Source organism: Micropterus dolomieu, linkage group LG06 (assembly GCF_021292245.1).
Source record: "Micropterus dolomieu isolate WLL.071019.BEF.003 ecotype Adirondacks linkage group LG06, ASM2129224v1, whole genome shotgun sequence".
Classification (NCBI taxonomy): Eukaryota; Metazoa; Chordata; class Actinopteri; order Centrarchiformes; family Centrarchidae; genus Micropterus; species Micropterus dolomieu.
The window spans coordinates 18,686,066-18,701,065 of NC_060155.1; the positions used below are offsets into that span (position 1 = coordinate 18,686,066).

Here is a 15,000-nt window from a genome sequence, read left to right on the forward strand (position 1 = left end):
GGAAGAGGGGGGGGGGGGGGGGGGGGGGGGGGGGGGGGGGGGGGGGGGGTCATGTGCTGATGGAAACATGCTGTTGAGAGAGGAGGGCAGAGTTAAGGGGTAGAGAGAGAAAGAGACTTCTGAGAAACTGAAGAACACTAATTGAGTGTAAAATAGCAATAGTGTGTGTGTGTTTGTGCTTGTGTGTGTGTGTGTGTGTGTGCCTTCCTGCATGTTTGGATTACAAAGGCAATTTTTTATTTAATTAACAACACCAAAGACTAAAAGTAAGAAAAATTGGTGAGGGTTTTTTAGTTGTGGGAAATAATAAAAAAAAATCACACGCTTGCTTTTGAACCACAAATTAACAAAAACAGGAAATTGAAGGAAAAAAACGGAACATAGGCACAAATAATGGACCCATGTTTGCCATAATACTTATGGTGAATTTAGTAAAGGTAGAATTCAGCCAATGCATTCCCTTCCCTGTGGGTGGTGTTGGTCTGTTTGCTTGATAATTACGATTTGGCAGCCAGGAGATTCTGTGTAAACCAATATTAAACAAAACAGGCCGGTTTGGGGAAGTGTGTGTGTACATACATGCAATGACGATGATGTGTGTGTAATGTATTAGACAGATTTGTATGTGCTGCTTGGATGCTGGTGCTTTCAATTAATGGAGCTAAGCTGTAGGGTGTTGCTGAATACAGCTTTGTCTGCAGAATGCCTAGAAAGTACTTACAAACAGTGCAATAATAGCAGCTAGTTGCCGCAGGTGCAAAACTGTTTCACACAGGCTTTATGCATGAGCAGATGTTGCAGCGGGTTTGATCAAATGTCCAATAAACATCAGACAAATTCAAAAACTGTTTTTGGTTGGGGTTTTAAAGTTTATAGCGTATTCAGATACATTTGTCGGATACACACACACACACACACACACACATACACAAGTGCACATATTATGATCATGACCTAATCAGGTTGTGTCTGTGTAGTAACATCATTAGGGGAATTAGTTTCACACTGATCTGTTAGCAAATATCAAGATACACTTCACTTAATGATACAGATGACATGCTCCTCTGCCTCATCTCTCTCTTTCGATTTCCTCTTATTTGACCTTTTCACCGGGTTGTTAAAAATTCTGCTACATTACACCAATTACCCAGCTCCAAACCTCACTGCTTCTCCTCCACCTCTCTCCTTTCCTTACCTTTCATTTCATTTCCCTTCCTTTTCTTTCCCCCCACTACCACTCTCTTTAATGAGCTAAATGAAATGTTTCCAAACAGGGTGTTAATGAAACATAGACAGATTTACTAGTCATAACTCTTCAGCTAATCATTTCCCCTTCCTAATAATTAGGCAGAGCTGAGTAAATCTTTTTACACTGTGGTCAGAGAGCGCTGAGCCAGTGCCAGACACGGCCAAGACGGAGAGAGAAAGAGAGGGCCAGAAGAAGAAATCTTCCTCACTTGTGTTCCTAAGCGCTCTCGGTTACAGACTTTTTTGTATTTGTTTTTTTTCGTGGTCATGCTGTTTTGACTCTTAATTAATTATCCTCAATCAGCTTTTATAAACCTAATAGTATATTAGCACCCACGCAGTGAACGCAGTTTGTTTTTCAGGTTGATGAACGATATTATTAATATTGCTGTGAAATAATGAGTGTGAATTTCATCCATTGATTTCATTCCCAGTAATTATTTTTTATTTAATAGCTTGATATTAAATGGAATCACCATTATCATGAGTAATGAGGAGAGCAGATACCCACAGCAGGGTGTGTGTGTGAGGTGGGGAGAAAGGAGGATAGATGTGTTATTTCATTGTGTCATGCCGGAGGGGTGACTAATGATTTACTGATTTAATTTTTCTAGTCATTCTGATTAGCAGTGGGGGAAAAAAACAGGAAATGAAAGAGGAGAGGAGAGGAAAGGAAGACAACATTTCTGTATGAATGATCCCTCTCTGACTCTTCCTTGTCTCAGAGTGTATCAATTTCTGCTCCCGTCTTCCAGCCAGCAGCCGGCCTCTAATCCTATTAAAGGTGGCCAGTCATATAAAACAAACTGGGCGGTACCACGCAGCTCAGAACTACACACACTTTATTAGATCTCTTCGTGTCTCAGGTTAACATTAGTCCAAGGTTATTCACTTGCATGAAGACAGTCTCTGTCTCTCTTATATCTTGCCTCTCTTTCTGTCACCAATCGTCCACACAACTTTTGTTTGTCTTTGGTCCGTCTCTTTGTCCCACTTTGTTTTAAGGTTCTTCCACCATGCCTGTTCACCCTGTTCTCTTCTCTTCAGCCTTTAGTGCATAATCAAGCTTTTTATTCTGTCCTGCCAAAGTTTCCCCTCGTTTGATCACTTTGCATCTCTCTTCTTTTCTGTCACTATGTGTTCTCTCGATTTTCTCATTCCGCACTCTTTCCCCTCATCTTTTTTTTTCTGTTTTTGCTTTAGCCATCCGCACTCTCTCTATTTCTCCACTTCATACCCTCTATACATTTTTTTCTCCTTTCTTCTTTCCCCGCTTTTCCTCTCTGATTCAGACGGGGACTTTAGTGGCTCAGCAGACTCTTTCTATAAGAGAACTTGGGAACTGCAGGCTGTCACGGCCTTAAATACGTTATATCAGAGAATACAGTAGCATTTGTGTGACATGATGACCACATCTGTATCTGACAGAAGTCATTCTCTTAATTCCACACTGCACAGTCAAAGCTTGAGCAGCACCAGCAAACTAAAACGACAACAGAATCACTGAGTAGTGGGTTTAATTGTCTGAGGAAGTACAAATGGGTGCAACTCAGTGCAGTAGATATTGTCTCCCACTCTTTATAGCCTGGAGTTAGACTGAAGGGGAAATGGAAGCAGCATAAGAGCTTGAGGCTAATAGACCAATAAATGAAGACTTGGCATAATAGTGACAATATCGGAATAAGGAGGCGGCACATTTTGTAAGATTATACATTATACATGACAAGGACCACCTGGATTTTGACTTGCTACCAGGCAACTGGATAGCCACTATCTTTAGGTCTATTTGCCACATGCTCACACAATGTGCGCAGTGAGATGCAGGGTCGCTGTGCTAAAAAGGGCTAGTGTGCAGATCAGAATCAAAATAAGAATTAGAAAAAGACATATAAACAATAAACTTAAAGATAAAATAAAGATAAAAGTCAGGTGTAGGTGGAGTGTTAAATGTCACAGTTGTAGAGCAAACTATACAATAATACTATGGTGTATGCACTCGAGTGCAAATATGAAAATGTGCAAGGCACTGAAAAAGATTCACAGAGAACAATGTGCTAGACAAGGCAGAGGACATACAGAGGAAAAAGTTCACCTAGTTCATCCTGATAGTCTGAGGGAACATATGTTCAGTATTATATGTCTCCCTAAGATTCAAACAGTAATAATCAGTAATAATATATTGTTTCTCAAGTCACTTTTTTGGAAGGTCTGACTATAATTTTTGCACCATATTTAAGGCTGGAGCTATCGCCTGACGCCCCCGTGCTCATGTGAGCTGACCTCCACATGCTATGGTTTCTTCCCAGTGTCAAGTGGACTGAATAATCCTGTCTGTTTGAGTGTGTTTATCTGTCTTGTGTTAGCCTTGTGATGGACTGGTGTTTCCATGGCTTCTGGGAAACGCTCGCTGGGATAGCATCCAGCTTCTTTGGTTGGGTCTAAGTGGGTATAAACAATGAAAGAATGTAACAGATTTATCAGTTTATTTTAGCTCCTTCCTTACATTCATACTACTGGTTACCAATAACTGGCCTCATCTTCTCCAGTTTACGGTTACATTATGGTGTTGTCCATTCCTTCTTCTCTCTCACTCTTTTTAAGCACACCTCTTGCAGCCATACAGTTGACTGACACTCTTCTCTTTGTCATCTGCTCTTAATCCGTTCATCAACTCTTATCTTTTCTCTTTTCCCCTTCAGGGAGCAGCTATGCTCGGTATGCTCCGTAATTATATAGCGCCTTTCTAGTCTTTTTGACCACTCAAAGTGCTTTTACACTACATCTGCATTCACCATTCATACACTGAGCCTAAGTGCTCAAACAGAAACTAACATTCACACACATTCATACACTGGTGGAACAGCCACCAGGGGCTATTCGGGGTTCAGTAACAGATATGCAGCCTGGAGGAGCCGGGGATTGAACAGCCGACCTTCCGATTAACGTGCAACCCGCTCTACCCGCTGAGCCTCTATGTGTTGATAGTGTTGCACATTGTTGCTGCACTGTCCTTCTTAATCCTTCATCCATGCAGCCAATATTGGACGTCTCCATCACTCCTTATTTCTATCATCTTCTTTTCTGCACATGTAGCCAGTGTCCCTACTGTAAAGATTATACTCTCCTCCTTGTTGCTTCCTTTTTTACACACTTCATTTTCTTTGTAGCGCTCTTACTTCTCATAAGATGTCTTCTTTCTTTTTATCTTTAGCTCCTGTTGTTGCAGCACACAACACTACCACGCCTCTCTTTCTGTCCACTCTCCTTACGTTAACCTTCAAGCTTCTATTCCTATGGCTGCCTCTACTTCCCTCCTCGCTCTTCCCTTCCATCTGATTGCTTGTTAGTTGGTATGCAGGCTAGGACCCCCATTGTGCGTTCTTGCCTGTCAGCACTCTCTTTTTCCATCTCCCTCCCCACCTCGCTCTCTCTCTCTCTTTTTTCTCTTTCCAGCTCCTGGTGTCCACTGTTTCTATCACTAAAAAAAACACCACAAAGAAAAAGAGAGCACAGGACAGGGCCTGTTGGAGGAGGACAAATGGATGGAAACAAGAGGAAGAAAAATAGGATATGGGTTATTGGACGAGGGAAAGTTTCACCTTAAAGGAAGAATTAAGAAAGAATATAACACCTTGGAGATATAAAGGGCAGGAAGGGAGAGGAAAAGAGAGGAAAATAGGGGAGGGGCTACGGCGACAATAATATATGGATGGAGTTCTATGAAGGTGTAAGCTTGCTAGCAGAATGACAAATGGGTCTCGAGTGACAGAGTATTATATTAAAAAGTAAATTGATATGCAAATGTGGAGTGTGTGGCTTTGGAGGACAGGGATAGCTTGTTGTCCTCAGTGAAGTGGAACAGAGAGAGGCAGCGAGAAAGGTGAGAACCCGGGTGTGATAGTGATATCGCAGTCCATTAAAGTGTGTGTTTTTGCGTGATTGGAGAAGGTGTGTGTGCTTTGAATCTGCATGTATATACAGCTGTGTGTGTGTGTGTGTGTGTGTGTGTGTGTGTGTGTGTGTGTGTGTGTGAGATGTGTATAGTGCAGTTGGATGGTAGCTAAATGGAACAATGATTTCCCCCACAGTGACAGATAGTGCTAACTTCACACTGCAGTACAGCAGTATAAAGAAGCAGCTTGTGGCAATGCAGGAGGACTACTGTATCTCATTATAAGTCTGTTCCAGCTCAAGAGTCTATGAATGCTCATATTGTAAAGTAAAAGCCTGCGGCATCCAGATCACTAGCAGACAATTACCCACTCAACAATCTACATGGTGACCATAACCATGTTTTCTGTCATCATATAAATACAATCATAAAAACATCATGGAATATGCCAATTCCACAACTATATCTCCTACAAAATATGCATATGTATTTACCTCAATAGGTTTTAGAGGAAACGTGTGTAGTTGCCTTGATATGAAGCACTGATAATATTTCTACCCAATCCAGGAAACGTGCAATTCCTGTACAGCTGGTGTACAAAGCACAGGACTTTAAATTACAGAGACCGTGTCCCCCTGTTGTTAGGCTAAGACTAACAAGTAAGTAAGTGACGGACAAAACAGGCACACACAGGAATGAAGATTTAAAATGAAAATGGAGTACTTAAACTCAAATAAATGTAAATATGTACTTCTGGAATATCAGTAATGAATGCAATGTGTGGATGAGTGGACTGTTGAGATGAGTGCGAACAAAACACAAAACCTAATGTAAACTTAAGTAAATTAGCACATGGAGGCCTGGAAGGAAAAAGAAGAGTGGGATGTTAGTCGTGAATCCACTTAAATGGACTGAGGCCCAAAAATACTCTACGTAATGGTGCCTGAACTGGAAACTGAAACTGTCTTTTTGAATATTTAACTAAAACTGCAGTTTTTCTCTAACCCAAACCAAGAGTATCTAAACAGAACAACTCCAGAGAGATAAAATGTTAATCATGCTTTAGACAACAGTAGCGGATATTCCAGGGAAAGTGAATCTTTTGCAGATACGTTAAATGTAAAAGTTTCCTCTTATGTTGATTTAAAACATAATTCGGGCAGCATTGTTTTTCCCACATATTTGCTTGCAAATAACTTGTTTATAAACACGTTTGATTCCCAACACGTGTTTATTAGAAATTATATGAAGAAGCGGAAAATACATGATTAAAATATTGCTTTAGCCAGCAAACAAGAAGTTGGTATGACGCTGATCTGCTAGATATTGATCAGGAAATCTTCTCAATATGAGTTTTTAGAGTTAATTTAATTTATTTATTTATTTGATTGGGACAGTACATGTTAATGAACAAACATGGAATACATGCATGTAAACATGTCGGATTGTAGCTACAAGATAATTTCCATCCATAGTCCCACAGGCTATGAGAATATATGTGACAAAAATTGGGAAAAGTGGACTATCTACACACAAGCAGCCTAATTGTTTAAACATGGAATAACTGCAAATGAGAATAATGCATACAAATGTATGATTACCCTATGACAACTATTTGTTCCGTTATGTTCTTTTTGTACTACTGCCACATGTTACCAGTTTAAAATGTTAAGTATTAAAAAACTGCGGCATCAGAAAATGGCTTCCACATTGTTCTCCAGAGTCCAGTTCCAGAGCCTCTAATAGATGAATTAAAGGTCAGTTGCAGGTAATAAATAAAATATCTATCTCACACACACACACACACACACACACACACAGAGACAGCTGTTGGGGGGAAACAAAAGCCATATCCATGTCAGGTTTTGTGCCATGTTTAAGACTGCAGCGCTAATGATTCATGACACTTCAAACTGGAGAGGAGAAATGAGTTGCTCTGTAATTACTATGGAAATGTGTTCATTTCCCATCAAACACACACACATACACACACATAGACATCCAGCAGTGATAGGGAAGTTTTTTGAATGTGGGTGTTGGGGTTTTGCAGAACTACACGTGTGTGTGTGTGTGTGTGTGTGTGTTTGTGTGTGTGCGTGCACACCCCCCTTGGGATTATCACAGTTGGAGCAGAGGTGTGACCTATGTCCCCATTTCCCATATGTTCTAAACACATGCCCCAAAGCGCTGATCGTCTGTGTGAGTGTGTGTCAAGGGGGTAATGATAGTCCCTTGGTGTTTGACTGGCTTGAGCCCAGCTGATAACCAGGTGGGGCCCCAACTCCCCTTTCATAAGAACATTATGCCCCCTCCTCTTTATCCCCAAATACCAGCAACCAGTCTCTACCCTCATGTGTGTCTGTGTGTGTGTATTCCCAAGATAGTATATTGATGTCTGGGTTATGCCATGCATTCAGGTGTGTAAAATCAACACAAGGATTAAATACCAAATGACTGAGATGTACTGAGCCTAGTGAGACCCCACCTTTCTCCCTCATTCTTAGTCGTAATGCTTCTTTTCCACTCAGAATTCTTCTTTTATTTTTTTGTCTGCTTTGTCTTTATGTAACTTCTCCTCTCTGTTTTCTTTATTAAATCTCTGCTTGCTATTTCTTTCAGTCTCCCTTTCTCCTTTGTCCTCCTCCTCTCTGCTTCTCCAAATCACATAGAGTCTTTGCTGCTGATTCCCAGTTACTCTTGGCTGCAAGCCCAAATCAATTTATCTTCACGATGGACAGACATACTGATTGGTTGCTGCTTTACCTGCATGACACTCAAGGAGGATGGGATAAGAAGGGAAAAGGGAGATGAAAGGAGGCCATGTAGTATTTATGTTGTGCTTAGTACCTCGTTACATGAAACTGCTTTTACATTTTATGTTTTCTGTCCTAAAATCTGCTGAATTTAAAAGAGCAGTTATTCTCAGAGACAGTGTTATGTGTTATTAAGGCTGTTAAACACAGTTTTGGAAAGAAAATCCGCTGACGCAAAAATATGACACTCCCAACATCCCACAAGAACACACACACTAAACAGCATCCCCCTGTGAGGTCTGTAAAACAGAATAAGTTTAACACTTCCTCTCAGCTGGACGGCAGGATTGAGTTGATCAATTCGTCAATACTTTGTCTTGATCATTGGACTGACCCACGCCGCAGGGTGTGGGCATGTGTGCACAGTGGGGTGGGAAGAGGGCACTGATGTGTGCATTTGTGTGTGTGACCTATGGTAATATTTAAGGCAGTGGTTAACGACCAGAGGGGTCCATAGATAAGAATGAGAATAAAGAGGAGTGCTTTATGCGTCCATCTGCCTCTGAGACAGACATACAGATACACACACACACACACACACACACACACACACACACACAGCTTAGAGGGAAGTGTGGAACTGACAGGCAGAAGCATAAAAAAACAAGAATAGTTTGTTTTATTTTCCACCAGGCTTATCTTATACAGAGGGCTGGGTGTGTGGAGACAAAAGGAAATATTTAGTTGTTCATACACACAGCGTAGCAGGGGGTTTTCCTGGAAATATCATAGATTTAATATATGCACCTGTGTGCAATTGCACAATGCACATATGCACCCAAGGGAATGTTATCTTCCACAGACATGCTGTAATGTTACATTAGTTTATGTGTGGTGGGAAAAGAGTCTATACTGTGTATATATGCAGGAAAATAATCCAACTGCACATATCTTTTTCAGGCACTGTGGATATATCAAAGCCAAGCAGGACCCTGATGAAGAGAAGATGCAGTTCCAACATGGCCGAGGTAAAGACACAAACATATGTACTGTACACACATACTAATGTCTGTATGTTTATTGCTATCAAAATGGAAACGTTTCAGTTTATTATGTGACATACTGAAATTAATTTTAAGTATTAACTAACGTTATAGCATGATGCATACAAATACATTTAAAAAATACATCTTTGAGTTTGACAAATAAAAAAAAATTCTAGTTTGTTCTTATGCAAGAACCCCCATACACAGACATAACATGTCTTTAAACCACACTTCACACCCACCTGCAATGAATCACATCACTCCCTAAATTTATAACTATAAACAAAAGACAGGATGAATATTATATCACAAAAATACTCCAAAGTGACAACAACCTGAAAATCTTTATTTCTTCACATACAACTTTGTGGCACACCTTCAAATGAATCATAAGCACTGAAACTGTTAAGTCTCCAAATTTGTAGCATTCCCAGCTGAATAATCCACATTGTTTCACACTATCTTGCACAAATGTTTGCTGGCAGAGACAAGCTCCTTATGGGTTCCTGTTAAAATTATGAGTCATTTTAACACCATTGCTAACAAAGTAGTTATGTGTTTAATTATGTAATAATTTGTAATGTCATTCAACCAGAAACCCACGCTCAAGCTATTTCAACATGAATTCACACTACTGAAATGTTTAAGTACAGTGTCTGCTGCTTCTTCCCTAGAGGGATTAATAACCTATTAATACTATTAATTTACCTGCAAAAGCTGGCTATATATGAGTACAGTGAGCATTTCTCTTTTTTATTTATCTTTCCCTATTTCTCCACTTTTCCACTCATCCAGTCAAGCTTCCAGGCAGCAGGACCTACATCCATCCTCACACCTATGAAGACCCCAACCAGGCTGTCAGGGACTTTGCCAAAGAGATTGATGCTTCCAATATTCGCATAGAGAGAGTCATTGGAGCTGGTGAGTTGGCAGTAAAACAGCAGTAGACTATATTAATAAGGACAGTAAATTATTTATTTGACAGAATTCAAAATACTTTAACTATGGTTGGTTGGTTTTTAGGGATTCAACTGAGTCATGTCAGCATGTATGAATATTTTTCCTTATTTGTGGCAAAGTAAACAGTTAACATTGAAGTAGCAACTGTAAAATGAAATAATTTAGTTTTTTTTAAATATCTCAATGCAATTTAGAGTCATTAGTAATGACAATGTAAGAGTAACTAGATTTATATATATATATATAACAAAAATACAGATAAGAGCTCAGATATTCATCAGTTGTACAAGCTCTTATCTTACATATAATTTAATCATGGTTTTTTGGTCTGTGTGTGTGCATGTAGGAGAGTTTGGGGAGGTGTGCAGTGGTCGGTTGCGTGTGCAGGGAAAGAGAGAGATCTACGTGGCCATCAAAAGTCTGAAGGCAGGATACTCTGACAAACAGAGGAGGGACTTCCTGTCTGAGGCGTCCATCATGGGACAGTTTGACCACCCGAACATCATCAGGCTGGAGGGTGTCGTCACAAGATGTGAGTGTCGAACTAAATATTTACTTCATCCTGCGTGTACGGGTGGTTGATGTGTTTGTCTAACCATACTCTTGTCTTTTCCGCTGTCTATAAGTGTGCTCTAGTAAATGTGTGTGTCTGTCACATACCTGTGTGAGACGCAGCAGTGCTGCTGGTGACATAAACAGGACTTGACCCTGGATAAGATAAAGGCTCCATTACCATGGTAACACACTGATGACGCATGGCGGAGTGCATGTGAACGGCGACTGTCCGCCTCTCAAACGGCTACTTGTTTACTTTACATGATCGTGTTAGGCAATTAGAGCGAGTGCGTGTGTTCATAGACACGGGTCTGGTTCAACAAGATGGCTGATGTGTTATTGCTGCGCCTCGCCCTCTCAATCAGTCTCTTTCCCCCTGTCCATCTATCTCTCTCTCGTCTTATATCTCACGCTCCTGCTTTCTCTCTCAGTCATTGTCTGTCTTATCTTCTCCTTCAATTGTTCCCCATTTCTCTCCCTTTTTCTCTCAGTCTCCTCTCCTGTCCCTCTACCACTGTCTCTTTCTCTTTGTAGCCCTCAGAATCCGTCAAAACTAAGCCGGCTAAAATTGAAAACAAATTTTTTCCCCTAGACAAAATTTGAAAGGAAACACCAAAACTTTCTCTGGGTATGCGTGCCTTTATGACCCAACAGTTATCACAAACAAAATGCAAAGCTTTTTTTTGCGTAGCGTGGTTCTTCTCATGATTGGTGAAATGGTGTAACAATGGCAAATGTCAAGTAGAGTTTACATTATAATCATCATTGACCAGTACTGACCATAAATAAACTTGTTGTGAGAAAAAAAGGTTTAGGTTTAATTGTTTTATTTTGTCCTGATAAAGCTAAATTATTTCATTTATGACGTCATCTACTTCCGCATGTACTTACTTGATGGGCTGGTTTCACTCAGCTTCCATTGGAATAAATTACTTTCAATTTTGGCTAATCCAACAATGTGTGATGTTGTGTATATAGTGTATGTGTATGCCACTGCTCTGTTCCTCTTCTGCTATGACACCGTGTTAGAGATCTACAGACAAGAAAAAGAAGTAGAGGGAGACACTTGCTACAAAGAAACAGAATTGTAAACATGCGGCATACAAATAACCACCCCCCACCCCACTCCCCCTTTCCCTCTGTCACACACACAAAGATCTTCAGTCCATCGCACAACGGTGCTCAGTGGCACTTAGACTAACAATAAAAGAGCAAATGCATATGCATAGGCTTTTATCATGAATATTAATAATTCATAAAGTTAATTGGATGTGTTTTTAGCTTCATGAATATTCAGCAGCATGCATACTAAGAATGAGACCCCACTGAATTTCTTATTCATTTCCTCTCACTCTGTCATTCTTTCTCTCTCTCATTGTCTAAATAATGCTTGACGTTAGCTGTGACCTTTGGTTAGGAAGCTTGAGGCAGTTTGTAGAAGTACTACAGCAACAAACTAAACAAATGTGTGTTTTTTATTATTATTCTGACAGGCAGACATAATTATGGGGCTTTATTTGTTCACACACTATTCTGATTTAAAATACCAGAATAAATTCAAGAATTACTAAACAAATCCCTGAACCTTCGTGACATAGGACAATAGCGGAGTTGACAATAGAAACAGCTAAAGAGCAGAACTCTGGCTTGACGAGCACCTTACTTAAACACAATAATGTGCGGTTTACTTTGCTGTGCTCAATGATTATAAAAATATGTTCTTGCATGTTGTTTTGGGGTGTGTGGATGTGACTACTTTTGTCTACTTTTCGATGTGTTTCTCAGTGCCTCTCTTCTCACCTGTCTTCACGGCACATTGAGAAGCTGATAGAGCCACTCAGAAACAAATCTCACTAGCGGAGCAGTAATTTCACAGGTCACAGCCCAAGGTGCGTATCTGCGAGTGAGGGGGTGAGAGTTGAGATGGGTCAATAATTCCTTCAGGCCTTTTTCTCAAACACCAGCTGGTCCCTTCACACTGCCCTCAGTCTAATCAGGCAGGCTGACCCTGACTGCTCTGGGCTCAGGTGTGTTGGATTGGTTTGTGTAGGTGTTAGTAGTGGAGTCAGCAGGAGTACTATTGGTTGGAGTAGTACCACTGAGGTGTCAGCAGAAGTAGCTGTGGTAGTATACAGCAGCAGTGGTAACAATATTTAAAGCAGTAGTAATGATACTGCAGCAATAGCAAACATTTACTGTGAGGATATCAGCCACTCTAGTATCTGTCTGGTGCTAGGAGACTGGAGTCAGCATAGCCTAAATACTGTAAACAGGGGGAAACAGCTATCCTGCCTTTGTCTCAACTATCAGTTGGTCAGAAAACATTTCAGCTCTACAACGTAACAATACAGGAATACACACACGAAAATGGTGCCTATGCCCAAGCACATGGATGTATTCACATCAGGAATGCTAGTAATATTAGTGGTATAAGTGTTCTTGTTGATGTTGCAGAAATTGCAGACTTTGTCGTAGCTGTTATAATCAGATATAGTCTTACAAGTACCACGGTCAGCAGTAGTAGGTGGCAGTTGTGTTAGTACTAATGGTTGTAATGGTATTTATTGTAATTTTGCACAGTTGTATTTTGTATTGGGTGTGTGGATGAGTTGGCTCTGCATTTTCCTCCATTCTTCGTGTGTGTGTTCTCTCCGCTTAAAACCACATAAGCCTTCAGCCCCTGCCGTGTGCCACTTTAATAGCCTACTCTGCTGTCTGCCACCTGATTGTTGCTATTGTCATGCTAATAAGAGCGCCACATGCAGGAAAAGAGAAAAAAATAGATTTTTCTTTTCTCTATCTGTCTCTCTACACATCAGGAAAGTACATCAATCTGCCACCCCCCCATCTCCTTATCTTCCCTTCATCTCCCCGTTCCTCATTTTATCCATCCGTCCTTTATGTTTTACAATCACTGCAACAATCGGCTCATTTGGAAAACCCTCAATTATCGAGCTCCATCTCATCTGCCCACATCGCGCGCACACACACACACACACAGACACACACATAAAAAAGGCTGCTCTACAAAGGTGCTGTTAAATCGGCAAAACCACACGTCTTTTCCACCCGTCTTCTGTTTGAAGAAACTAGTGATTAGTTTTAACTGTGTGTCTTTGTGCTCTGAACAATAAGTATTTCAATGTTTCCTGTCAGAGTGTTTGAAATTATTCAGGGTTTTGAATATGTATGCAGATGTGGAGATTGGACAAATGAGGAAGAGGGGAAACAGGAGGAGGGGAGCGTGGAGGGGAGCGTGGAGAGAAGGTGACGACGGGTGCGGAATGGAGGGAAGAAAGGGGGGATAGATGGATGAATGAGATAGGATACAAGAGCGAGGAAATGAGAGAAGATGGGGCTTGAGAACAAATGAGGGCAACGGGGAAAGATGTGCGAAGAGATTCGAGGAAAAGAGGGGTTGGACCAACGAGAGGAGAGATGACGAAGAGAGAAACGTGAGGAAATGAGAGAAGATGAGAAAGCCAAGAGGTAGGAGGAGAGGTGAAGAGCGGAGTGGAGATAAGGTTATTGAGTTTCTGTCTCTCTGCTTCTCCGCACCCCCTCACATGGACCTTCCCAGAACAGAGATCTGTTCTGTGTTAAAAGCACTGTATCACTTAGTTTGGACCCTTAACATTAATCAATACAGCAGTTATTTCATTTTCTCGTTTGTACCTTGGGCCGTCTCATTCAATATTGCGGTAATGTGGCCCACTGGCGCACACACAGATAGCCACTCATAATGTAATTGTTTGGATGTATACAGACTCTATCACTTTCGTTTACACTCACACCAACACACACAGAAACTCATAATGTAATTTCCCAGATATACTGTATACACGTTGTCTCTATCACTTTCATATACACGCACACACTAATCCTTGTGTCACTATCTTCGTGGGTACCCGTCATTGACATAATGCATTCCCAAGCCCCTTATCCCTAACCTTAACCATCACAACTAAAAGCCCTTTAATCTTGTGGGGTCCAGCATTTTGGTCCCAATTCAAATTCTCACACACACACACACACACACACACACACACACACACACACACACAGCTATCACTAGCCATCATCTGGACACCTGCCATACAGAATTATCCCTGCAACTCTGAAAGATAGCAGAGGTTAGCAATTAAACCGACCACACGCACTCAACGCTGCACGTTAGCTTGTTTCGTCTGGTGCCAGCATAAACACACACTCGATGATACAATGAATCCGAATCACTTCTTGTTGCGCCTTCATCACATGCCATCCACATATCAAATACACACACACACACATTCACACACATTCACAGGCTAGATGGGATCCTCTCCAGCTTGTCGTGGAGCTCCTCTACGCCAAACGTTCACCAGCGCTCCTCAATTTCCTCCTGAAAGCACATAATTAACTAATCACATTCATATTCATTGAAATTTATTGCCTTTCTTCGCCTTCAGAAATAACACAGTCGTTTGCGGAGCTAAAAACACCTCCCAGTGTATGGATGTGTGTGTGTGTGTGTGTGTGTGAGTGTGTGTGTGTGTGTGTGTAG

The 15,000-nt window shown here is 41.0% G+C and overlaps 1 protein-coding gene across 5 annotated transcripts in view; it reads left to right on the forward strand.

Annotated features, from left to right (window-relative positions):
* The window catches only part of epha4b (eph receptor A4b), an 89,974-nt gene that overhangs the window by 63,711 nt on the left and 11,263 nt on the right, over positions 1-15,000 (forward strand). For all 5 annotated transcript variants that reach the window (XM_046051285.1, XM_046051286.1, XM_046051289.1 and 2 more), the window contains 3 exons: positions 8,854-8,921; positions 9,735-9,860; positions 10,246-10,431. In XM_046051285.1, the coding sequence (XP_045907241.1) occupies positions 8,854-8,921; positions 9,735-9,860; positions 10,246-10,431 (380 nt within the window). The remainder of the gene's footprint in view (positions 1-8,853; positions 8,922-9,734; positions 9,861-10,245; positions 10,432-15,000) is intronic.